Source organism: Mauremys mutica, chromosome 10 (genome assembly GCF_020497125.1).
Source record: "Mauremys mutica isolate MM-2020 ecotype Southern chromosome 10, ASM2049712v1, whole genome shotgun sequence".
Taxonomy (NCBI): domain Eukaryota; kingdom Metazoa; phylum Chordata; order Testudines; family Geoemydidae; genus Mauremys; species Mauremys mutica.
Genome location: NC_059081.1, coordinates 62,011,975 through 62,037,690, shown reverse-complemented (window position 1 = coordinate 62,037,690; position 25,716 = coordinate 62,011,975). Strand labels below are relative to the sequence as shown.

General features: G+C 48.3%; 1 protein-coding gene across 2 annotated transcripts in view; it reads left to right on the top strand.

The window, feature by feature from the left end:
- The window catches only part of PLEKHM3 (pleckstrin homology domain containing M3), a 150,243-nt gene extending 125,303 nt beyond the window's left edge, over nt 1-24,940 (top strand). For both annotated transcript variants that reach the window (XM_045033046.1, XM_045033045.1), the window contains exon 8: nt 21,684-24,940. In XM_045033046.1, the coding sequence (XP_044888981.1) occupies nt 21,684-21,861 (178 nt within the window). In that variant the 3' untranslated portion in view covers nt 21,862-24,940. The remainder of the gene's footprint in view (nt 1-21,683) is intronic.
- The last annotated feature ends 776 nt before the right edge of the window (nt 24,941-25,716 follow it).

Genomic DNA, 25,716 nt, shown 5'->3' with positions numbered 1-25,716 from the left:
TTTATGCACAGTCTCATGTCAGCTGAGGCAGAGGAAAGTCTCATTCCAAAATATTCTCCTTTGTTTTGAGTTGGAATTTGTGCAGGACGGGTCCCTGTTTAGACAGAGGTATCTAAGAAAAAAAAGGGGGAAGCACAAGGGACCCCTCTTAAAGGACTGGTGTTTCTCTTTGGTCCGCTTGTTTGCTCACCGTTCATTTTTGTCAGTCCTTGAGCAAACAGAGTGAATACCTGGATTATGCACTCATCTGGGTTTGAATACACATATATTACATACCCTCCTCTCACTAATCAGCATGACACATTCCTTTGTTGGCAAATGGTTCCAAAACAAACACAATCAGTTCACTTAATTAGCAGGTCTGTGGGCCGTGCTTGGCAGTCTTCTGACATCCGGTTCAACAATACAGAACAACAGTTTGCTGTCTTAGCTGTGCTGGAGGGGAGGACTTACCAAGTTCTAAGCTTTTTAAGGGTATTTCCTTTCTGCGGCTTCTCTTGGGAGGCGGCCATCCTGTGCAGAGTGTAATGAGGCCATAGTCCAGAAGCAGCAAAATACAAATTGGCCAATCATATTGGAAGCCTCTTTCCATTTACGTTTGATTTCCCTGTCCTGGTTCCCCTCCTCTATTGCGATCCTTTATCTAAAGTGCTCATCAAGGACCTTTCTAAACGTCATAGGCTCTGCTTCCTTGGGGAGTTCTTTAAATAATTAGAAATGTATTGAAAGCCCAATCAGTCATTTTAAACTCCTGGGGCGAGATCCTCAGCTGGTATAAATAATCACAACACCACTGGCTTGACTGAAGCTATGACAATTTACGCCAGCTCAGGATCTGCCTTCTCATTTATTGCTTGGAGTTAAAATTTATTCCAGGCTTAAGTTTAGGGCAAACAACTCATCATCTCCTATTAGGTTGTTAATTTATTGGCCAACATGTCTCAAAGTAGGCTTTACTGTCCCTGATTGTAAATGGGTTTTCAGAGTTTTGTCAGTACCCGGTCACTATACATTGATATGGTCTGCTATTGCTTACTCAGCTCTGAGGTAGAAAGTTTATTTCTCTTAATCCTGAAATAAAATAAAATAAATAAATCCGAAATGAAAACATAACATCCTTGTAGATGTAAAATTGTCTGTAATAATTATGCTTATTTGTATTACGACCCAGAACAACCTTTTAAAACGTCAGGGATGTAAATCTCATGAATTACCTGGGAAAATTTCATTGATTCAGAAATTGAATTAAATGGTTAATTTGTGTCCGATTCTGCCACCCTTACGTTGAGTTGCACACCTTACTCCATAAGTAGTCTTATTAGGACTTCACCCAGAGTCATTACTCACCGTGAGTAGGATTGTCCTTTGTAAGGGTTTTCTCTCTTTCTACTTAGATAAAATGTTATGTCTTATGTTTAAGGTTAAGTTTAACGCTACCCAATGAATAAGGCCCTGATCTTGCCAGCACTTCTTTTATTGTTTGGAGGGTCAAAAGAAACTAGGTATGATGATTTTACTACTGTGAGTCGTCTCCTTGCATTCAGTAGGTCAAGTCACTCGCTTGTTAGATGACTTTGTATTTTGGTGAAATATGTTTTTGTATCTATATTTTAGAACTGTTGGGCACCACGTTCAGAACCACTCTCATCTCCCTTCCTACTCCCTTCTGCTTCTTGATCTGCATCCCTGATCACTCTTCTTTCCGAGACCAAATACCACTTACCTTTCTACCTCCCGTCGCAGATCTTCCCACACACTCCTTCCCCTAGTGCAGAGCCACTCCTCAGGCCATGCACCCAATCCATCTGTCCCACTTCCCAGAAAATACCCCCCCGACATAATAATAATAATTAATAATTAATAATTAATTAATAACCCCTAGCTCGGACATAGCGCCTTTCAGCCAAAGAGCTTTAAGAGCTTCACAGAGGAGGTCTTTACCATACTCCCCAGTTTGCAGCTGGGGAAACTACCATCCTAGCAGCTCCGCTCTCTTTAAATCTTCCCCATCTCCGGGCTTGCAATACCGCCAGCCCCAGGGGTCAAACATCATCAGGTTGCCCTTAACAATGATGAGATTATATTTTCTGCATCATAAAGGTTGTGTGCTTTTTCTTTGGCTTCTGGTTTTGGAGTGCAGTGGCTCTACGCCTGCTGACGCCAGCCGAGGGACTGGCTCGACGTTTTTAATTTTTGTAAATACATTTTCAAGGCCGCTTTTCAGATTTCCTGAGCACTCGGTCTGACCCCCAAATTTGTCCCGTTACTCTCATCCTCAGCTTTAGACCTGCAGAATCCAGCTCCGGCTGACACTTACCCCTTAATGCTCCCCGTTGAGTGCAAATCTGGAAATATAAATAGATGAGTGGGACATAAAACACCCTGGAAACCCACCGGCATTAAATGTAGACATAACTAAGGGGAAGTTAAAGACAGGCTTGCTGCCTTAACCAAGAGCAACAGAAGAAATAGCCCTCAGAGCTGCAGAATTTCTTTACGTTACCCACTTTGCTTGAGCCTGTTGTTGTATGTTAATAAATGCCATTAATTCAGTAGCTCAACACACCTGTCATTCAGAAACATCAGCGTGTTAAAGCAAAGTGCTTTCCCTGCTGCTGAGCCCACTTCCATAGGAGACGCTGAGGTGAAGGTTGTTTTGTAGCTGGCTATGCTCAGGCACGCAGCAGGCAGGATTCCCTGCGGCTTTGCACCCTGCATGGTAGTTTGCACCTGTGCAGTGTGGCTGTACAACATTGCCAGCTGGGAACAGCGGGGCGTTGCAGTCAGGCCCAGTGGCGCAAATCACTTGCTGTGGTGTAAATTAGGAGTAATTCTAGGGAAGTCTTATGGATTGTTCCTGGTTCAAGCAAGATCAGAATCAGCCCCAGTGTTTGTCTTCTTATATGGCTCCAGTGCTAATTTTAAACTATCATATATTGTGTGCTCCATACAATTGAGCCTGATGCAGCACCACTTGTACAGGTGAGAAAATCATACTCACATGGATCCCAGTTCTGCCATTCTAATGCTGAGTAGGCCCTTGCCATACCAGTGCTCCTCTAGAAATCAAAGGGAGCACTCGTGTGTTATAGCCACTGTTTTTCTTTCGTCTTATAATTCGATTGTGCACTCTTTGGGGTAGAGACTGTCTGTGTTCTGTGTTTGCACGGCACCTCGCACAATTGGGTTAGCTCCCCTAGGTGCTACCACAGCAGCTTATACCAATGTAGGAGGTGCAGAATCAGGCTCTGTTTAATTTGGTTTATTCACAGGTTCCATGGGTTTTGGAACTGGCCAGCATGCATCTGTGCTTCGGGTTTGCTGTCAGAGTAAAGTGTTCAGGGAATCCACATGACTGGACACACATTGCTAGCCCCTTCCTTCCCTTTCTGCAACTATCAAACTGGGATGATAATTGCCTACCTCACAGGGGACAGTCTAAGGATTAAGCAGTTGTTTGTACTGTTCTTGAGCCTCAGAGTGCATTCAACCCAGAATATTATCTCTAAGCAGGAAGCATGAACACACTAAGAGCAGCCCTCATTGGATGATTGTGTGTATACTAACGAGGGCCATAATTATAATTTGTTGCACTGCAATCTGTATTTAGTGCGGGCAATTCCAGAATATGATATCTGGGCGTAGGCTTAATAACCTAGAATGGGTGCATAGGTCCAGATATAGTGTTCGATTCCTTACATGCTGTATTCTATGTAGCAGATGCATATTTTTTAAAGCAGGCCTGAAGTACTGTATTTGGACATGAAGTTTTCAAACAATGCATAACAATTTTTCTCCTGTCCATGCCAAGCTGCCTGGTTGAGAGAGTAAGAGTGTTGCAAAAAGCAAAGGGAGGAGGGCACTATTCTGCCAAGCGCCTCATGCAAGGGAAAACCTTTGCCTATATTAGTGCCAAGTCTCTTCCATTCGTTTACTGTATTCGAGCCCGTTTTCCTCTCCAGCATGCGTCTAGGACTGGTTCCCAGGCAACTGTAACAACGTTGCTGCACATGTGCATCAGGCATTAATTGCCTTTGGGGGCTTTTTGTTTTGAAAGTGAATGCAAACTAGTACGTTTCCTTTTCTTTCGGTTCTGTTAACCTCTCTGAGAGTTTTGTGGGGTGCCCATGTGTTACCCGCAGCTGAGCGGTTCAGACAGCTCGCCCACGCACACACCCAGAACAAGATCACAAATTGGTTGTCTTCTCTAGCCCAGGCTCGTTTAAGCTGCAGTGTTTCGCTATGTGGGTTTTTCCATAGCTGGGCTACAGCTGTATAGCTGAGTATGCGAGATGCAAAATACACATAGGGCACTGTTTAGAAAATACAATGAATTGCCCACGTTCTCTTGCTTTCACTCCCTGTCTCTGTGTGAATTTCACCTACAGAGTTCTGGACAAGAGAGGACCCAATCCTGCAATCCCTAATTCACACATGGAGTCCCATTGATTTCAAGGGATTACTCATCTGAGTAAGGGGTTTCAAGATCTGGCACAGAGTAGATTGTTCTTTGTATGACAAAATAAAAGTCAGCGGATAGAATTACACCAGAGAAAGGATGGTCTTGTCGCTCCGCACTGGAGTGATGATACTCAGGAGGTCTGAGTTCATTTCCCATCTCTGCCACAGGCTTCCTGTGTCACCTTGAGCAACTCTCTTCATCTCCCTGTGGCATCTGTAAAATGGGGATAATAATACTGCCTTTCACCCACCCCTTGTCTGGCTTGTCTACTTAAATTATAAGCTCTTTGGGGCAAGAACTGTCTCTGATTGTATGTTTGCCCAGCACCTAGCACAGGGGTTCTCAGACTCTTTTTTGCTGGGTCCCCCTTTGAAAATATTTCAGGCTGTGATGATTCCCCCTCCCCAAAAAAAGTGATAGCAAATTACTCTACATACTCAGAGGAGCACGAAATGACGTATGTAATCATTATTCCTGCAGTCAAAGGCAGTGAAGCCTTTCAAAAAGTGTAAAGTAGGGTAACCGTATTTCAAGTTTCCACTAAAGGACACTGCTGGAGGGCGGAGTACAGTAATACCAGACCATGCCACCCTTACTTCTGCGCTGCTGCTGGCGACGGCGCTGCCTTCAGTGCTGGGCACCCGGCCAGCAGCTGTCATTCTCCAGTCGCCCAGCTCTGAAGGCAGCACCTCCACCAGCAGCAGTGCAGGAGTAAGGGTGGCAATACCGTACCATTTTGTCTGCAATTGTCTTGAGACTCCTTTTGGGTTCAGGGCCCTTAGTTTGAGAAACGCTGATCTAGACACTTCTGCGATCCAAAGAATAGTAATAAAAATCCTTATGATTACATTTTCATGTTCTTTATGCTGAATGAGCATAGAGCCCATGGAAAAAATAATATGTGATCATGTGGTTGAAGACTGTATCATAATGCGTACGCACAAGGGGGGGCTGAATGAAGGGTGCACAGGCAACCGTACTTCTGATATTTCCTAACTTTTGAGTGCTTGGCTTTGCAATCTTATTGTTCTTTTAATGTGGCATTGGGGGCAATAGGTAATAATTAATAATAATAGTATCAATATAGTGCATAACAAAGTCTGGTTTTGGTTTGGGGATTTTGTTCTTTCTCTGTTATACTTTGTAATGGAACAAAGATTATTTAGAGAACAGACTAATTCTCTGTGGTCCTATACACTGATGCAAACCAGCAACCCAGAAGAAAATATACCTAAATCATAAAATACCCTGAAGTTTCCACAGACACTGAATTGGCCATAAAAGAGCATGAAAGGAGATAAAATACCAGAAGGAGATAAAGCTATTTTAGATGCCCTCTTAAAAGGCTGAGAGTCAGTATGAAAACAACATGCTACATTCACAAGCTCTTCAAAAGATATTTGAAGAATAGGAAGGTATCATTATTAATGTGGAACACTGCGACATCATTCATAACAAAGGAAACATGAAAGGCCTGAATAACTACAGACTCATCAGCTTATTGTCAATAGTATACAGAACTCTCACAAAAGATGCAGGGACTTACGGCCTTCAACCATGAAAGAAGTCAGGATTCAGAAATAGTATCTCAAATATGGATCACCTATGACAATGAGTAAGGTTAAGGAACAGACACCCAAGTGCGGCAAACTGTTGCAGATGGTCTTTTGTGGACTGCAAAACATACTTTGTCTCTATGGAAATAAGAGCACTTTAGGAGCACTGGAAGACAAAAACAGCAGAACAGGCATATGTGAGAATCTTGAAATATGCATCTAGAAACAGCAGCAACGTTCAGATTTGAAAAGTTGAGAGGCTATGGGCACGTCTACATTTGAGTTGGGAGGTGTGATTCCTAGCTTGTGTAGACATACCTGCACTAGATCTGCTCAAGCTTTGTGCCTAAAAATAGCAGTGTGTCCACAGCAGCATGGGCTTAGCCACCCATGTACGTAGCCAGGGGGTCAAGTGGGGTTGTATTCAGGTGGGGTCACCGGGAGTTAGGTGCTTAACTGCCATTTGTGCCTTTGAAAATCCCCCAAAGTCACCATAGGCCAAGTTTTCAGAAGTGCTCAGTCCCATCTGGACACCTGAGCAAGTGAAGAGATTTTCAAAAGAGCTTCTGTGACATGTTGGGAGTTGAACACGCATGAAAATCTGACCCCAGTTGTGGGTATGGAGCAAGTCTAGCTTTATGTCAACAAAAGTCACTTCCAGCCTGCCAAAGACTTTTGGAAACCTGGATTGGGAAGAGTAGGAACACCAAGGAAATTGGAGAGTAATTGAACAGTCTTAGATTGATGGACGGCATTCTCTTTTTGACTAAGAACCTTGCCACAAGGCTTACCAAGCTATTTTTGATGTTCATTGTGTAGATTCTGCTGATTCAAATTGTAGGTATGGTCAGCAAAATGAGGCGATGTTGACTAGTCCATGCTGTACACTCTGATGCCCACCACCAAATGATGGTGATTGCATTTACCGACAGCCATAGCATGGAGTCAGAACTCAGGCACCCATCTGTCACAAGGCGAAGACAAATCAAAACACAACCACTGCTGGTACTAACTTGACTGACAGAATGGCATCAGTGCCAATACATAAAGATCATGTGACAGTGTCCAGGTGAAAATGATACCTGTTAAAAAAAAATATGTGCATATTATGATGTTGAAATAAGGTAAAAAGTTACAGCACGTCACAACCAATGAAAATTCAGTAACAAAAAACAATGCTAAAATTACCTTATGACTGTAAACTCCACCAATGTTACAAACATCGCATTAGGAACCAAAGGAGCCATGTTACCTTTAATTGAATTATTTTGTGTCTCTGGCCATTGCAACAAATGCTATCAGAACATTTCGCCGCACCAAATAATGTTACGTAATGGTGGGAGACTATGTAGGAAGGATAGATGTTTTGTGTACCACTTGTAGTAGCGTAGTGCCATCATTGATAAGTAATAGCCAAGCATTTAAAGCATTGGCCAGCATCTTTGCAAATCCCTGAGACAGGCCCAGATTCTTGCAATCAGACTTGTCCAGGTGGACCTAACACCTGCATGGAGCTGCCTTGAGGTCGGTGGGCTCTGTCCACCTGTGTGGATCTGATTTCAAGATCCAGGCGTCTGTGCACTATAATGCTTGGACATAGTGAGACGGAGCTAACAGCCCTGTAATGACTTCCTTGCATTTTGTTGGGTCACATGATCACCTTAGCAATTCTTTCAGGACTAAGTTATGGGAATTTTGTTCCAGGGAACATCTTTTCATCTAAAGATGGAAAGTGCAGCACGTTATTCCTGAAACCCTTTTAATATTTGCCCAGCAAGAACTGAGGAAAATCAGGGCCCGGCTGATGTACTGGTATTTACTGCCCCGAGGGAGACCCGAATCTGATTTCTGGTGCTGTTCTCTTGCCCCCATGGGAAATACTGCAGAAGCAGGCAGTGCATGCTACTCCTGGGGAAGAGGGAGTGTTTTGTGTTCCTCGGCAGTCAGGGGGTTGCATAAAGAGCAGTATAGTCTGCGAAGTTGCATGCACTCTTCTGTGAGGAGGGGTAGCCGTGATGCGGTTCTCCAAGGCTGTATGAAGGGACTGCTCCACACTCCAGCATGAAGATCCCTTAGGATGAGAGGGGCAGGGATAGAGCTATAAACGTTGAGCCCAAATTCCCCAGGAATATAAAATAACTGGCTGACCACGAGCAGAAAAATTGACACCACCCCCCCCGTGAGAGAGGCTTTCTCACACACACTCACTGAGTCTCTGACTCTCATCCATGTACCCAGAATTGCTTGCATAGAAGTCTGATTTTGTTCTTCTATTCTGTCTTCTTCAAAGCAAAACGTCTCTCTTGTTGTTTACTTTTTGTGGATCCCAACAATGCCTGTTGTATTTGTCCAAGGCACTACAAAAGGATCTGAGGAGAGGAGCACAAATTATATATATATATCTAATTGAGGGTGGTTTGAAAAAGGGATGTTGTTTCAGATGTGGATGAGAAACACCCTCTCTTCTAACACAGGTGCTGCCCATTGCCCTTATAAAATACAGCTGCAACGGATCCAGATTCCAGCCATATCTGTATGCTGGCGAGCTGGGGCTAGGGGGTGGACGGGGAGAGGGAAGAGGGAAATTTTGTTTCATGAATCCAAATTTTAGGCAGTGCTGTAGCCAGGATGTGAGCTGTACGCATGAGAGTGTATTTGAAAGTTTAATTGGTGAGATGTTACAGTCGGTAGCTTCTGATATGTATAAGTTAGGTTTGACTTTTAGAGTTCAGTTCAAGTTCCCGGCTCACTCTTGGTTCATTGTTGAGCTGCTGTCCCCCTCAGTTACTAGATCGTGTTCAAGTTGTGGGGAACTTGCTTATGCAGGTGGCTGAGCCATTTCACTTGCTGCTGTATTTTCCTGAATTTTAACATTATTTGAAGGCTCCCACAGCATGGGAATCATGTATTACAGCTAGAAAGAAACAGTAAATATGACAGCAAAGGTTCCTTCAGCTGTACAGCGCCTCAATCATCGATTGCCTTTAACAGTAAACAATACAACTTAGAAACTAGTACAGAATCGGCTGTGGACTCAGTGCCCAGTGTGTAAAGCAGGGCTGATGTTTCAGAGCATTGCAAATCTCTCGGGATACAGGCTGCCATGTTTAGTAGTGTGCTCTGGGCCAAATGTAATCAGGAGCACCTGCAAACCCCAAATTACATTAACCAATTATGGGAAATAACCCGCAAGCACTTATCCATGATTCCTGCTCTTAGGACTCTGCCTCATGGACTTAGAGAAGGTAGAAAGATGTTCTAATTGTTAAACACGAATGTGTATCTGTTGACAAATCCGTGTCCGTATGTTGTCCAAATTTCTGTATGCCAGGAGATGGTCGCACGAAAACATTGTCAAGAGGAATCACTGGGCCAGGAGTTTTAAGCCCAGCAGCCATTCATGTTTTTGATGTATGCTGGTAAATTAGATTTCAATATGAAAAAAGAAGCAATGTGACTGAAATATTCACACAAGGGATCTGCTTTTCTGTCATGGTTGGAAGATCTTTCCTAGTGAGCTGAAGCATGGTCACTCAGTTGATATTGGTAACTATTGGTAGGTTGCTTTCATTTGTATATGGTACTCTGGGATGCTGAAAATCATCTTTTGTATTCTAAGGTACAGTGGGCCTAATTCTGATCTCTCAGCTGTTTTGCCTTAGGGAACTCACTCGCTTTCGGTGGAGTAACTCGTTTACATCACTGCAGAGCAGGGCCAGCTCCAGGGTTTTTGCCGTCCCAAGCAGCAAAAAAGAAAAAAAGAAAAAAAAAAGCTGCAATCGCGATCTGCAGCTCTACTGCTGCTGCTTCAGTCTTTGGTGGCAATTCGGCGGCAGGTCCTTCGCTCCGAGAGAGAGTGAGGGACCCGCCGCTGAATTGCCGCCGAAGACCCAGACGTGCCGCCCCTCACCGTTGGCTGCCCCAAGCAGCTGCTTGTTGGGCTGGTGCCTGGAGCCGGCCCTGCTGCAGAGCGAACTCAGCATCAGCCTCAATCAGCGTCCCAGGAGTTTCTGTGGCAATGCTAAACTAGGCATATGCGTTGGAGGGAAACAGAAGCATTGTCTAGCCTGGCTCCTGCATGAAGCCGGAGTAGCAGTGGGCAGCCATGTTTGCCTGCAGCAACTAGAGTTCTTTTGAGTACAGTGTTATTGTGCTCAGCCTGCTGTTGGGGCAGAAAGCACATGGGCATTTGTGAGAGAAGCTGAGAAATGGGCTTTCAAGGTTGGCATCGCTGGGAGAGCAAGCGGAGCAATTGGGGAAGGCCTTTGGGGTACTTAGGGATCAGAGAGAAGACCAATAGTCCTGGATCTGGATTGTGTCACTGCTGCTCACGCTCCCACATAAGTGCAGTAAGCGCTTCGGGCCAGGGACCATCTTTCTAGTCTGTGGTTGTGCCATACCTAAGCACTGTGGGGCCCTGTTCTGGGCTTGCCACAGTCCAAATCATAAATCAGAATAACGGGAAATTTCTTTCCACTCCAGTTTTTGGGGGAACTGAGAGCCGTTAGTTAATTTCACCAATGATCCTCATCTGAGCGCGTTGCTGAATTACAAAGCGTTTGACAAATGAATTTGTTTAAATTTTGAAATCTGTAATCCTTTTTTTTTTTAGTTCCCCCTCCGTTAATGACCTTTGGATGGCAAGAGCAGGTGCGGTCGGCTCCTCTGTACTCCGTCAGGCCTCCATTTCAACAGCAGTGCCTGATAAGTTTTGTCACTTCCCCGAGTGCTGGGGAGAATTATCAAGAGGGGGAAGGGAGTGGCACTGAATGAACACAAAATTACACTCATCATCAATCATTAGCCTCTAGCAACGGTCAGAGAACTGTAAATCACTGACTAACCAGGGAGAATTAGCTTGATAAAATCACCATTAGTGTCAGTTTGGAATGATTTAAAGTTTTAAAGGGCATGGCTGTTTTTTCTCTCTCTCTCTCTCTCTCTCTCATTCATTTGTATCTGTGCAGATGTGTAATATACATGTGTGTGTGCATGCATGCGTGTCTACATGACCCTAGCCAGCAAAAGCACATGCTTAACTTGAAGCATGGGAGAACTCCCACTGAAGTCGATGGGATGTCAAGCTTAAGTGCTTTGTTGGATATGGGTTGTAATTCTCTCTCTCTCAGAGAATGAGGGGGTGGAGCTTGGGGCCAGGTAACATCATCCTTAGCGGGAGCCTGGGGCACATCCTCATCTGGTGTAAATTGTCATAGCTCCATTGACATCAGTGAAACTATGACAATTTACACCAGATGAGGATGTGCCCTTATAAGTCTCCCCTGGTCCTCCTCCCAGCCCTGTGGCAGGTGAAAGTTGGACAGAGCTTTATACCCACGGTTTAAAGTGCAGTTGGGAGCTGAGAGGCACATGAGGAAAGGGATCTTTGTGCCTGGACTTCCCCCAGTGGTGCCAACCCCATTATTCAGAAATCATGAGCTGGCTCTAAAAAACCATCTGATTGGCTTGTTTTTAAATAAATTTATGGTTTTGGTTTTGAAGAACAGCTAGCCAAGAACTCCAAAGGTAATAACAAAATGTTTTTTAAGTACATCAGAAGCAGGAAGCCTGCTAAACAACCAGTGGGGCCCCTTGACGATGAAAATACAAAAGGAGCGCTTAAAGATGATAAAGTCATTGCGGAGAAACTAAATGGGTTCTTTGCTTCAGTCTTCACGGCTGAGGATGTTAGGGAGATTCCCAAACCTGAGCTGGCTTTTGTAGGTGACAAATCTGAGGAACTGTCACAGATTGAAGTGTCACTAGAGGAGGTTTTGGAATTAATTGATAAACTCAACATTAACAAGTCACCGGGACCAGATGGCATTCACCCAAGAGTTCTTCTTCGAGTGATTGCTCCTATGCATTCCATTTAGGTGTGCGCGCCGTGCGTGCACGGCTTCTCCGGAACATTTTTACCCTAGCAACTCCGGCGGGCCGGCTGGGCGCCCCCTGGAGTGGCGCCGGTATGGCGCTGGATATATACCCCAGCCGGCCCGTCCGCTCCTCAGTTCCTTCTTCCCGCCCGTGACGGCCAGTAGGAACAGTGGAGTGCTCCCTTACCTCCACAGCTCTAGCGTTCTCCATAGTTATAGTGTACATAGTTGTTAGTAGTTAGTTAAGTTAATTGTTCTAGTTGTATATATAGTTGTATAGTGTAGTTTCGTAGGGAATTAGAGGGGTTAGCCCTCTTCTTCCGCTCCCGGTGCGGGCTTATGCCCGGGGCACCGGGATTCAAGCCCTGCGCGGCTTGCCAGCGGCCCATGCTGGTGAGTGACCCGCACGACTCCTGCCTCCGCTGCCTCGGGGAGTCGCACAGGACTGACAAGTGCCCGATCTGCGTGGCCTTCAAACCCCGAACGAGGAAGGAGCAGGACTCTCGCCTGAAGCAGCTGCTGATGGAGGCTTCGCTCCAGCCTCCGGCGCCAACTCCACCGGCACTGAAGCCTTCCTCGGCGAGCAGCGCACCGGCAGCACCGAGCCGCTCCGGTGCCGCGGAGGGTCCTCGGCACCCGGCACCGAAGTCCCGGCACCGCTCCCTCTCCCCCGGAAGGAAGCATAAGGCGCTGAAGACGGCCTCAGCAAAGCAGCCACAGAAGCCGTTAGCCCAGCCGCCGCCGCCGAAAACGGTTCAGGCTGAGGCAGTGCGCAAACAGTGCACCGTGCCGTCGACTCCGGCGCCGCAAGGGCCGTCGACTCCGGCACCCCCCAGCTCCCCGGTACCCACCGAGGAGGAGCTGCGGATCCCGTCCACGCCGGAGGCGTTTGCGACGGCGAGGGAGCTGATTGAGCTCACGGAAGCTCAGAGCCTCCGGCCCCCGGCACCGCCGGTGCGGGCGCCTAAGTCAATAGGCAAACCGCTGATGATGCGGCCTCCTTCCCCGGCTGAGCGAGACGGTCGGCGCTCTAGGATTCGGTCTCGATCCCGGTCCCACTCTCGGAGGCGGTCGCCGCCACACCGGTCCCGGTCCGGAAGGCGGTCTACATCGCGACGCCACTCCCCGTCTCGACACCAGTCGCAGTCCCGGCCCCGCTCTCAATCACGGGGCCGGTCGCACTCCCGGCGACGGTCCCGGTCACCGAGTCACCGGCACCGCAGCAGGTCCGGTTCCAAGTATCACTCTCGGCACCGTGACTCCTGGAGCCGCTCCCGACGACGCCGTTCACGCTCAAGATCAAGCTCCAGGCGTCGCCGGTCGACTTCCCGGCACCGTCGGTCGACTTCCCAGCACCGTCGGTCGAGCTCCCGGCGCCGTCGGTCGAGCTCCCGGTACCGCGCCTCACACAGGTCCCGCTCTCCGCTGACGTCTCATGACCGGCACCGACCTTCGGCACCGACGAGACACGTGACGCCTGCGTCGGCCGTCCACTCGGGGACCGCCACGGCTCCTCCCTGGCCTTCGCGGGAACCCTCCATTGCTTCCGCTGAGGGCAGTGTGGTGGACTTCAGGGCAGAGTCTCTCCCACGGGACCATGGACCCCAGCAGTGGGGATTTTGGGTACCCTGGGCCCAACATGAGCAAGGGCCCCCCCTTCCACCAAGACAGGCGAGTGCGGCGCGTTCCGTGCCGGAGGCCACTATCAGCAGGCCCCCTCCGTCCCCAACGGGACAGACCACCTCCCCTCGAGGCCCGCCTTTGGGGCAGGAGACACTGGCGGCTGATCGCCCGGGGGCAGAGCAAATGCCTGAGGAGGTGCTGCCAGGCCAATCCTCGTCCTCATCACCTGACGAGGCGGTTGCGGGGGCATCACCATCCGAACCCCCGCCTATTGACCTGAAAGCGCATCAGGACCTTCTACGACGGGTAGCTAAGGCCATTAACCTGCCCATTGAGGAGGTCCAAGAGGTGAATGACCCAGTTACCGACGTCGTGGGAGCGGAGGCCCCCGTGAGAGTAGCACTGCCATTCATCCGCACAATCCAGCGGAATAATGCTACCATTTGGCAGTCGCCTTCCTCCGTTCCCCCCACGGCGCGAGGGGTGGAGAGAAAATATTCCGTTCCACCCAAGGGGTACGAATACTTATATGTGCACCCAGCCCCGGACTCTCTGGTTGTCCAGTCCGTGAACGACCGGGAAAGGCACGGACAGCCGGCCGCTGCGCCAAAGTCCAAGGAGTCGCGGCGCATGGACCTCTTGGGGCGAAAAATCTATTCAGCTGGAGGCCTTCAGCTCCGCATTGCAAACCAAATGGCCCTCCTTTCCCGGTACACTTTCAACATCTTGGGGTGCCTGGGTAAATTTGCAGAGCTCACCCCGCAAGACTCTCGCCGGGAATTCTCGGCGCTCCTGGACGAGGGCAAGACAGCCTCCCGGACCTTGATTCGAGCGGCTGTGGACTCCGCGGACTCGGGAGCCAGAACCATGGCTTCCGGGATAACAATGCGGCGTATTGCGTGGCTGCAATCCTCCACCTTGCCGTTGGAGGTACAATACACCCTCCAGGACCTCCCCTTTGAAACTCAGGGTCTCTTCTCTGAAAAGACGGACACGAGAATCCAGACCCTGAAGGATGGGAGGGTTGCTATTCGGACTTTGGGAATGCACACCCCGGCTACCCAAAGACGATCGTTCCGGCAACAGCCCTACCGGCCCTTCACCCAGGCCAGGTCCCGGCCATTTAATAATCGCCGAACGGCCCCTTTCCGCCGCAGACCATCGGGGGGTCGGCGTAACCAGGCCCAGAACTCCTCCAAGGCTCCTCAAGGCCCAAAACCGGCCTTTTGATGGGACGCCCGAGGACGGCCCACCACTCTCCCCACTGGATCCATCCCTATTGTTTTCAAGTCGCCTTTCCCGATTCCTCCAGGCGTGGCGTTCTATAACGTCGGACAGCTGGGTCCTCAACACCGTACAGCACGGCTACCGCCTGCAGTTTATTTCGCCCCGTCCCTCTTCAGGGACCCCTCTCACGAGCAAGTCCTCTTGCAGGAGGTCGAGACTCTGTTGAGCGTGGGTGCTATAGAGGAGGTGCCTCGCAGCAGGCGGGGCAGGGGATTCTACTCCAGGTACTTTCTACTCACCAAGGCGAAAGGAGCCCTTCGTCCCATCTTAGACCTCCGAGAGCTCAACAGACACCTGTGCAAGCTCAGGTTTCGTATGGTGACCTTGGGGACCATTATTCCTTCCCTGGATCCGGGAGACTGGTTTGCCGCCCTCGACATGAAGGATGCATACTTTCATGTGGCAATTTACCCCCACACACAGACGCTACCTGCGCTTCGTGGTCAACGAAGCTCACTACCAGTTTGCGGTACTACCCTTCGGCCTCTCCACCGCTCCGAGGGTGTTCACCAAGTGTATGGCGGTCGTGGCCGCAGCCCTCCGCCGTCGTCGAATTCACGTGTACCCGTATCTCGACGACTGGCTGATTCGCGGTCGCTCCCAACAGCTGGTAGCGGCTCAGGTGACCGAGATACTGCACCTGTTCCGGTCTCTAGGCCTGCTTATCAACGCGGAAAAGTCCAGCTTAGTTCCAGCACTAAGGGTGGAGTTCATAGGAGCGGTCCTCGACTCCACTTTGTCCAGAGCCTGCCTACCTCATCCTCGGCACGAGACGATGGTCTCCTTCATACGAACACTGCAGGCCTTCCCTACAACAACGGTGCGATCCTGCCTGCGCCTGCTGGGTCACATGGCATCGTGCACGTTTGTGACCGCACACGCAAGGCTGTGACTTCGTCCCTTCCAAATGTGGCTGGCGTCGGTGTACCGCCCCCATCGCGACCCCATAGACATGGTGGTGACGGTGGCGAAGCCCACTCTCCAGACGCTCGCTTGGTGGCTAGATCCGGAAGTGGTCTGCGCGGGGGTCCCATTCCGCCCTCCTCGCCCGTCGGTCACCCTGACCACAGACGCCTCGGCGCTTGGATGGGGGGCTCACATAGGAGACCTGCACACCCAGGGTCTCTGGTCAGCCCAGGAGCTCTCCCTCCACATCAACGTCCGGGAGTTGAGAGCGATCCGTCTGGCGTGCCTCGCCTTTCGGACCCACCTCCAGGACCGCTGTGTAGCGGTGTACACGGACAACACCACAGCAATGTTCTATGTCAACAAGCAGGGCGGAGCCCGATCCTCCCCACTTTGCAAGGAGGCGATGCTCCTCTGGGATCTTTGCGTGACCCACTCGATTCGCCTCGAAGCGTTTTTTCTGTCAGGGGTGCAGAACACGTTGGCCGACCATCTGAGCAGGTCCTTTGCCTCCCACGAGTGGTCCCTTCGCCCAGATGTGGCTTACACAATCTTCCAGAGGTGGGGGTTTCCCCAGATAGACCTATTTGCCTCCCGGGCCAACAGGAAATGCCACAGGTTCTGCTCCTACCAGGGTCAGGCTCCGGGCTCCCTCTCGGATGCGTTCCTCCTACCATGGACAGATCCCCTCCTCTACGCTTTCCCTCCGTTTCCGCTTGTCCACCGAGTGTTACTCAAGCTTCAGAGGGACAGGGCCCACGTAATACTCGTCGCTCCGGCCTGGCCGAGACAGCACTGGTACACCCTGCTGCTTGAGCTGTCAGTTCGGGATCCCATTCCCCTCCCGTTATGGCCGGACCTCATCACTCAGGACCTCGGCAGGCTTTGTCACCCGAACCTGCAGTCGCTGCATCTTACAGCTTGGTTCCTGAGTGGTTGACCGACTCAGAAAGAGGTTGTTCGTTGCCGGTACAACAAGTGCTGCTCGAAAGCAGGAAGCCTTCGACGCGCTCTACCTACCTCGCGAAGTGGAAGCGCTTCGCACTCTGGTGCGACCAACGAGGTCTTAACCCATTCTTGGCCCCCATCCAGACCATCCTCGACTACCTCTGGTACCTGAAAGGTCAAGGTCTCGCGATCTCTTCCCTGAAGGTGCACCTGGCGGCTCTGTCAGCCTTTCGGCCCGCCATAGCAGGTCGGTCTGTCTTCTCTAACCCAATGGTGGCCCGTTTCCTTAAAGGGCTAGACCGTCTGTACCCGCCGGTACGTCCTCCTGCCCCGACCTGGGACCTGAATCTGGTTCTCGCTCAGTTGATGAGGCCACCCTTCGAGCCCCTGGCCACGTGCTCTCTGCTTCATCTCACCTGGAAGACGGCCTTCCTCGTGGCCATTACATCCGCCAGACGAGTCTCGGAACTCCGCGCCCTGACGGCAGGTCCCCCGTATACTGTCTTCCATGGGGACAAGGTGCAACTTCGACCGCACCCGGCCTTCCTCCCCAAGGTGGTGTCGGCCTTCCATCTCAACCAAGAGATCTTCCTCCCGGTCTTCTTTCCGAAGCCGCACGCCTCCCTTCGGGAGCAACAGCTTCACACCCTGGACGTCCGCAGGGCCCTCGCCTTTTACATCGACCGGACGAAGCCCTTCCGGTGTTCGACCCAGCTCTTTCTGGCGATCGCCGACTGCATGAAAGGCGAGCCGGTCTCCTCGCAGTGGATTTCATCCTGGGTGACGTCATGCATACGAACATGCTACGAGCTTGCTCGCGTCCCCCCGTGCCGACTCACCGCACACTCGACGAGGGCGCACGCCTCGTCGGCCACCTTCCTGGCCCATGTCCCTATCCAGGACATCTGTAGAGCGGCCTTCTGGTCTTCTGTACACACCTTCGCTTCCCACTACGCATTGGTGCAACAGTCTCGAGACGACGCAGCCTTCGGCTCCGCGGTATTACACTCCGCCACGTCTCACTCCGACCCCACCGCCTAGGTAAGGCTTGGGAATCACCTAAATGGAATGCATAGGAGCAATCACTCGAAGAAGAAAAGACGGTTACTCACCGTAGTAACTGTTGTTCTTCGAGATGTGTTGCTCCTATCCATTCCAGACCCGCCCTCCTTCCCCACTGTCGGAGTAGCCGGCAAGAAGGAACTGAGGAGCGGACGGGCCGGCTGGGGTATATATCCAGCGCCATACCGGCGCCACTCCAGGGGGCGCCCAGCCGGCCCACCGGAGTTGCTAGGGTAAAAATGTTCCGGAGAGCCGTGCACGCGCGGCGCGCACACCTAAATGGAATGGATAGGAGCAACACATCTCGAAGAACAACAGTTACTACGGTGAGTAACCGTCTTTTCTGAAAGAACTCAAATGTGAAGTTGCGGAACTATTAACTAAGGTTTGTAACCTGTCCTTTAAATCGGCTTCGGTACCCAATGACTGGAAGTTAGCTAATGTAACGCCAATATTTAAAAAGGGCTCTAGGGGTGATCCCGGCAATTACAGACCGGTAAGTCTAACGTCAGTACCGGGCAAATTAGTTGAAACAATAGTAAAGAATAAAATTGTCAGACACATAGAAAAACATAAACTCTTCAGCAATAGTCAACATGGTTTCTGTAAAGGGAAATCGTGTCTTACTAATCTATTAGAGTTCTTTGAAGGGGTCAACAAACATGTGGACAAGGGGGATCCGGTGGACATAGTGTACTTAGATTTCCAGAAAGCCTTTGACAAGGTCCCTCACCAAAGGCTCTTACGTAAATTAAGCTGTCATGGGATAAAAGGAAAGGTCCTTTCATGGATTGAGAACTGGTTAAAGGACAGGGAACAAAAGGTAGGAATTAATGGTAAATTCTCCGAATGGAGAGGGGTAACAAGTGGTGTTCCCCAAGGGTCAGTCCTAGGACCAATCCTATTCAATTTATTCATAAATGATCTGGAGAAAGGGGTAAACAGTGAGGTGGCAAAGTTTGCAGATGATACTAAACTACTCAAGATAGTTAAGACCAAAGCAGATTGTGAAGAACTTCAAAAAGATCTCACAAAACTAAGTGATTGGGCAACAAAATGGCAAATGAAATTTAATGTGGATAAATGTAAAGTAATGCACATTGGAAAAAATAACCCCAACTATACATACAACATGATGGGGGCTAATTTAGCTACAACGAGTCAGGAAAAAGATCTTGGAATTATCGTGGATAGTTCTCTGAAGATGTCCACGCAGTGTGCAGAGCCGGTCAAAAAAGCAAACAGGATGTTAGGAATCATTAAAAAGGGGATAGAGAATAAGACTGAGAGTATATTATTGCCCTTATATAAATCCATGGTACGCCCACATCTCGAATACTGTGTACAGATGTGGTCTCCTCACCTCAAAAAAGATATTCTAGCACTAGAAAAGGTTCAGAAAAGAGCAACTAAAATGATTAGGGGTTTAGAGAGGGTCCCATATGAGGAAAGATTAAAGAGGCTAGGACTCTTCAGTTTGGAAAAGAGAAGACTAAGGGGGGACATGATAGAGGTATATAAAATCATGAGTGATGTTGAGAAAGTGGATAAGGAAAAGTTATTTACTTATTCCCATAATACAAGAACTAGGGGTCACCAAATGAAATTAATAGGCAGCAGGTTTAAAACAAATAAAAGGAAGTTCTTCTTCACGCAGCGCACAGTCAACTTATGGAACTCCTTACCTGAGGAGGTTGTGAAGGCTAGGACTATAACAATGTTTAAAAGGGGACTGGATAAATTCATGGTGGCTAAGTCCATAAATGGCTATTAGCCAGGATGGGTAAGAATGGTGTCCCTAGCCTCTGTTCGTCAGAGGATGGAGATGGATGGCAGGAGAGAGATCACTTGATCATTGCCTGTTAGGTTCACTCCCTCAGGGGCACCTGGCATTGGCCACTGTCGGTAGACAGATACTGGGCTAGATGGACCTTTGGTCTGACCCGGTACGGCCTTTCTTATGTTCTTATGTTTTTCTTGTTTGCCTCCTGGTTTCTCAGCCGTTAGGGTGCCACTCACTTCCCATTTTCAAGCTTTTCTCCACAATCTTGGGAGCTAGAAACTTACTCCTTTTCAAAGGAAATCTGAGACTTCCACGCAACCACCTGACTCCAGCAGCTGGGGATTAAAGAAAACACCAAACAGCACAAGATTTGTGATGAAATCATGAAAATTGACCACACCTCTAAATTTAAAAAATGAATATTGTACTCTTGTCTTCATTATTTAATACACCCACTTCATCTAAGATTATATACCTCTATCCCTTTTCTCATTTGGCCACAAAGCTGCAGCTATCAAGCCCATGACGTGTTTGTCCCTGCGGCTGGCTACTTGCACTGAAAAGATGAGAATTTAAAATTGCTTAGCTCTCCATAATTATTGTAATGTTGCACAGCTCTTAAATTAACATGCTCCACAGCAGTACCTAATTCAGAATTAGTGTGTTGATGTCATTGTCTCTGAATGGTTAAATAACAAACCACTCATTTTGCTGGGTCGTTGGATTCTTCTAAATTATATCACATTTAAAAAAAGAAAAACACTGTTGTAATGGAGGGTGAGACCAGAAGGGACCATTACAATCCTGTAGTCTGAGCTGCTGCATAACACAGGCCAAAGAATAATATCCAGTAACTTTCTGTGTTCCCTTTGTACTTGGTTGAATATCTTAGTTTTCTTCTGTGGTAGAAGTGGACAGCAGTGTTATTCTTCACAGAACAGCTGGCCACTGCAGTGGAATTCCAGTGAGAAAATGTCATAATTCCATTGTCCCGAGCTCTGAAATATGCATTAACAGAAGTGGAGACAATCACTTTGAGTGTGCAAACTAAAGCAGAAAACTTGCCTTTTATAAAAGAGCAATGAGAGAACACAATCTCTCTCTAACAGATAAATATACTTATTCCCTCATGAGCCTTGACGTTGACACTTAAAAAGATGAACACTCGTCACGGTAATAATTAACAGAGCAGAAATCCTAGGGCAGATATACATGGGTGCATTGATTTCAATAGAGCTGCGTCCGTTTTTTACAGCAGCTGAGAATCTTGCCCCTGTGTGTACTGTGTAGTATAGCCTTTTGCTTCCTAATATTATTATTATTTATTTATTTGTATTATCATAGCTCCCAGTCATGGGCCAGGACCCTCTTTTCCTGGACAGACACAGAACAGAGACAGGCCCTGCCCCAAAGAGCTTGCAATCGAAGCATAAGACAAGAGACAACAGGTGGATACAGACAGATGGGGGAGCACAAGTAACCCATGAGACCGTATTGGTCAGCATGACAGGCTGTGCTCTCAGCACACCACCGCCTAACTATTGTCACGTTTTGTGTAGGCACCCTGGCAAAGGAGAGCCATGAGCAGGGAATTGAAGGAGAAGCAGATGTTTACGGGGAGCTCCTCCCAAGCGTGCGGGGCAGCATGGGAGAAAGCATGACGGTGCTTGTTGGACAATGTAACAAGTGAACGATGGAAGCTGGTGTAAAGGGCCAATCGGAAGCAGGAGCTGACCCTTCCCTACTGAATGAGAGAGAGGTCAGGAAGGGCCTGGAAAATGTAGACAAGTAGCTTATGTTTGATATGCTGAAGAGGGAGCCAGTGAAAGAATGTAAAGAGAGGGGTGATGTGGTCAAAGCAATGGGCTGGGGAAATGGCCAGGAATGGCTCTGAGTGGGAAAAGATTGCATTTGTCAAGGCCAGAGGAGAGGAGGTTGCTGAGTTCGAGACATGAGATGATGAGAGCCTGGACAAGAGTTTGAGCTATGTGGATGGATAGGAAAGATCGAGTCTTAGGGATGTGAAGCAGAAAGAATCTGCACGATTTAGATGTGAGGAAAGGCCTAAGCGACCAGAACTTTCCCAGCAAGCGTTTGCTGGCCACGTCTCCTGTTATAATCAGTTGCATGCTATCAGTCATCATGTCTCTTTCATTAACAGCACTACTTGGTGTTTGCAGGTGCGAAAGCTGTGGCGCTGTCTTCCACTCGGAGTGCAAAGTGAAGTCTGTCCCGTGCCCCAGGTGTGTGCGCAAAGAGCTGCAGAAGAAGCAGAAGTCCTTCTGGAGGAGACTGAATATGGACGAGAGCCTGGAAGAGTCTTGCACCATGTTCGAGCTGTCCTATCAGAACACATGACTTCCGTTAGGCCCTGGCTGATCAGAAGAGATCGTTTTCTACAGTCACCAGTTCAAGCCGCTTCTCAGCTAGTCAGGCAGCAACCTGATTGCAAAGCCTTGGCCTGACCCTCATCCTGATTATTGCTTAGCACTGGCCAAAAGGGCCATGAAACCTGGATGGCTTTAGAATATCAACAGCCAAATTGCATTTTGCAGTGAAGTTGAACCACTAGATCTCATGCGAAATGTGGCTTGCTTGAAATGTTTTCAGTCAAGCCCATTAAGCGCTCAACCTTTTGTTTTCCACCTCAGGAGAAGATTTTCCTTAAGGCAGAAAAGATTTCCTGCCACGACCACATGGCTGTTATTTTTGTTGTTCTTCGGTCAGAAACAGTGAATCATCTGCTTATTTAAGTCTATTATTTTTATTAGTCTTGGCTGAGGCTCTGGTGAAATGTTTTTCAGGAGCCGAGAAAGTAGCAAGGGTACCGTGCCCACCTGCTTCATCTGACGCAGATGCATGGATCATTTTTCTAATGGCTTTGGGCTTTTTTTTGTCCCTCCCCCCAAAGAAAAAAGAGCTTTTCATGTCAGATTTTATTCAGGATGTTTTCAAACGTAAGACCAAGGAGAATTCCTTTAGGTGTGTGTCTATATTTATAGCCATCCCAGCAGAATACTATATGAGCAACAGAGGACTAATTGCTATTTTTGGCTGGGGTGGCAATACTATTCTTGCCCTGTTACTGGAGCATCAGACCTTCTGCCTGCCGCTGCTGTCTACGCAAGCCTCTGTTAACGGGATGTTAGTTCAAATCCCCGGTCCGTTCACATTCACAGCCATTTTAAACCACCAGCTCGTTTTGTTTTTTAGCTCACCTTATATTAATGAGCAGTGCTTTATCTGTAGGGGTGATAAACATGCTTCCCTCACGTGAATCTGCTAGAGCTACAGGAAAAGATTTCTTCTGCCTTTAATATATATATGTGTGTGTGTGTATAGTGTATGTGTGCAAAATTTCCCTAATCATGAAACATATTTCATCTTTTTCCTGCATCCTTCTTGTGCATTTTGGGTGCTGCACTGGCCCCTGGCAGCATTATGCAGGTCCAGAGGGACTTTAGTACTTCAATAGGAACTTAGCAGGGGGAAAGGGCAGTCCTTGGAAGTGTGTTCTGCCCCACATACCTGGAATACGGGGAAGCAGGAAGCACAGTAAGTCATGTCTTCTGTGCAAAGAGAATGTGTGATCGGTTTGATTGGGAAAATGTGTATATTTCACCACTGACAAGGTCTTTCACCACCCGTGAGTCTTTGAGATCGTCTTCACTTGAATCCATTAAATATCTTGAGTTGTTCTCCGATCCCTACAGAAGTATGTAGATTACATACATATGTACTCGTGTGTATTTATAGAAAGCAAGTACAGTGTCAGGAGAAAAGTTCACAGACTTGTGTGCATGTGTATTTATTTCTCGCTCCTCTCTAGCAGGTTTGCTAAATGGCAGGCCACCAACCTGGGCTTCTTAGATAATCGCCTAGCCAGTGAGCTTCTTCCCCGCCACCACCCCCTGGCCACACGGGTTTGGCCCAGATGCCCCTCCAGCATGATGGAGGGGTGGCAGGGCCAAATATGAGTGAGTGGCTTTGCAACCTGGCCCACAGGGTCATAGCACCACTGAAATTATGACAGAGGGGCAGCCGCCCAGAAATCCGCTGCCCTGGGCAGCTGCCAAGCATCCCTAGAGCTAGAGGGGTCTCTGTGCCTGGCCTAGAAACCTCATGTGGCAGCTGTTGTATTTAAGGGAGCAACCAGAGCCCCTGTCACCAGAAATTTGCATTACTTGCTGGAATGGTGTAAATAAAAGAGAAGAGGGTATAAGACTCGTAGGAAGGGGTTAGCAGGCTAAAAATGTGTCCTCTCTTCTCTTCAAACACCAGTGTTTCTGTTTTCCAACCTGTGGAGGGTGGGGAGATAGCTGAACCTGAGCTGAACGTGTTGGGGGGTAACTATGCTGCCACTGTTTTTTGGTTGGTTTTCATTTGAATGAAGATAATGCTGTCTGGGTGCCCGACCTTGTAGTGAATTGCTTTTGGCCAAGGGAAGCATAGAGATTCCCTTGTTTAATGTACCTGCTGTCTGAAAATGAGCCATGCATCCTTACCGCTGCACGACCCCTCCTCCCAACTCGACGGACTCTAGGTGAAATGCTTTAATGTCCGATATGGTCCCTAGAGCGTGCTCCGTGGGAGTCCTGCTGGCTCCATCATTTCGTGCTCGTGCACAAATGCAAACACCTGGGGAGATATGCTGGAATTACAGTCATACAAACAGGAAATGGAGTCGCATTGGCGACACAAACAATCCGGCCCCACTGTGTGTTTTCAGTGTGTGTCAGTTAGACCAGTCATGGGATAAAGCCACCAGCCCGGAAATGAACCTGATGTGGCTGGTGCAATTTTGAATTAATTTCAGACATAATGGCAGGTCACGCAAAAAATGCCAGTTGCTGTTTCCAGACCATAACACATTAGAACACATGGTCGTTTACAGTGATGTTTCGCTCCCGGGCGTCAGAGCGCATTCGCACACCTTGTATGAGAGCAGAGGAGCTTTTCCGACTTCATTTGTTAACTTATTTGACATCCATGTGCAACATCGAAATGCACCAGTGCTTTGCTGGATATTTTGGGCCAAATTCTGGCATAATCCCATTGGAGTTATTCTGGATTTACATGGGTATTACTAAGAGCAGAACTTGGCCTGTTAACTTTAAGCTTTACAGCAAATGGAATAGCAAGTCTGATGTAAAGAGCAGATCTGAAGCGGCTGCCATCACCCCAATGGCAAACTCCACTAGCACATCACACTGAGTAAGAGCTGCTGCCAATACCAAAGGTTCATGTGAAGTGCTGTCATACAGCAGTTTTGGAAGGGACCCAGTTCCTGGAATAGAGCCACATTCACACCACTGGTAATAATTGGAGATATACCTATCTCCTAGAACTGGAAGGGCCCTCAAAGGGTCATCGAGTCCAGCCCCCTGCCTTCACTAGCAAGACCAAATTTTTTTTTTATTTTTTTTTTTACACCCCAGATCCCTAAGTGGCCACCTCAAGGATTGAGCTCACAACCTTGGGTTTAGCAGGCCAATGCTCAAACCACTGAGCTATCCCTCCACTGGAATGCTAGACCTAACTTCTTGTAGTGTGGAAGAAGCTTTCTTCTCGGGGGAAGTCTCACTCCTTTCTCCATAAGGAGTACCCAGTTCTACGTCAGCATGCGTGGCAAACTGCATCATGGATTGTGTCCTTCCAGCAGGCTCACTGATGAAGCATGATGAAGCGCTCAGTCCTGACTACAGGAGTAGAAGAATTGGGTCCGTATTAACTTTCAGCACTGCAAGGCGAAAGCATAACTTTAAAATTCTATTAGTAAAAAAACAAAACTGTTTAAACTACTAAGTATACACTGACATCCACTGAAAAGGGGCTGATTTTCTGCAAGAACCCCGTCTACACAGGAAACAATCTGATGATGCATGATTTCCAACAAAATCTCCCCTTCCTGCTGCAGGGATGTCTTTGTTTTGGAGGGCGGGGGGTTCTCTGTAGTCTCTGCTATAGCAACATAGCTACTGCTGTTGATCCAAGAGAACCATTCTTTGCCCATTTTGCCTGGCTCCTTAGTCTTCTTACACATAGACGGGACTACCACCTGCTCTTTGTTTGGCGTAGAACACCAACGAAAAGGACACGGGATCGTTCCCTGAAAAGAAAACCCCTTTCTCCCAGGAGTATATAACTCCTATTTTTGAGCTTGCGAAATTTGTGCAGAAACTTTTCATGGTGAATCAGAAGTAAAATGCCCTG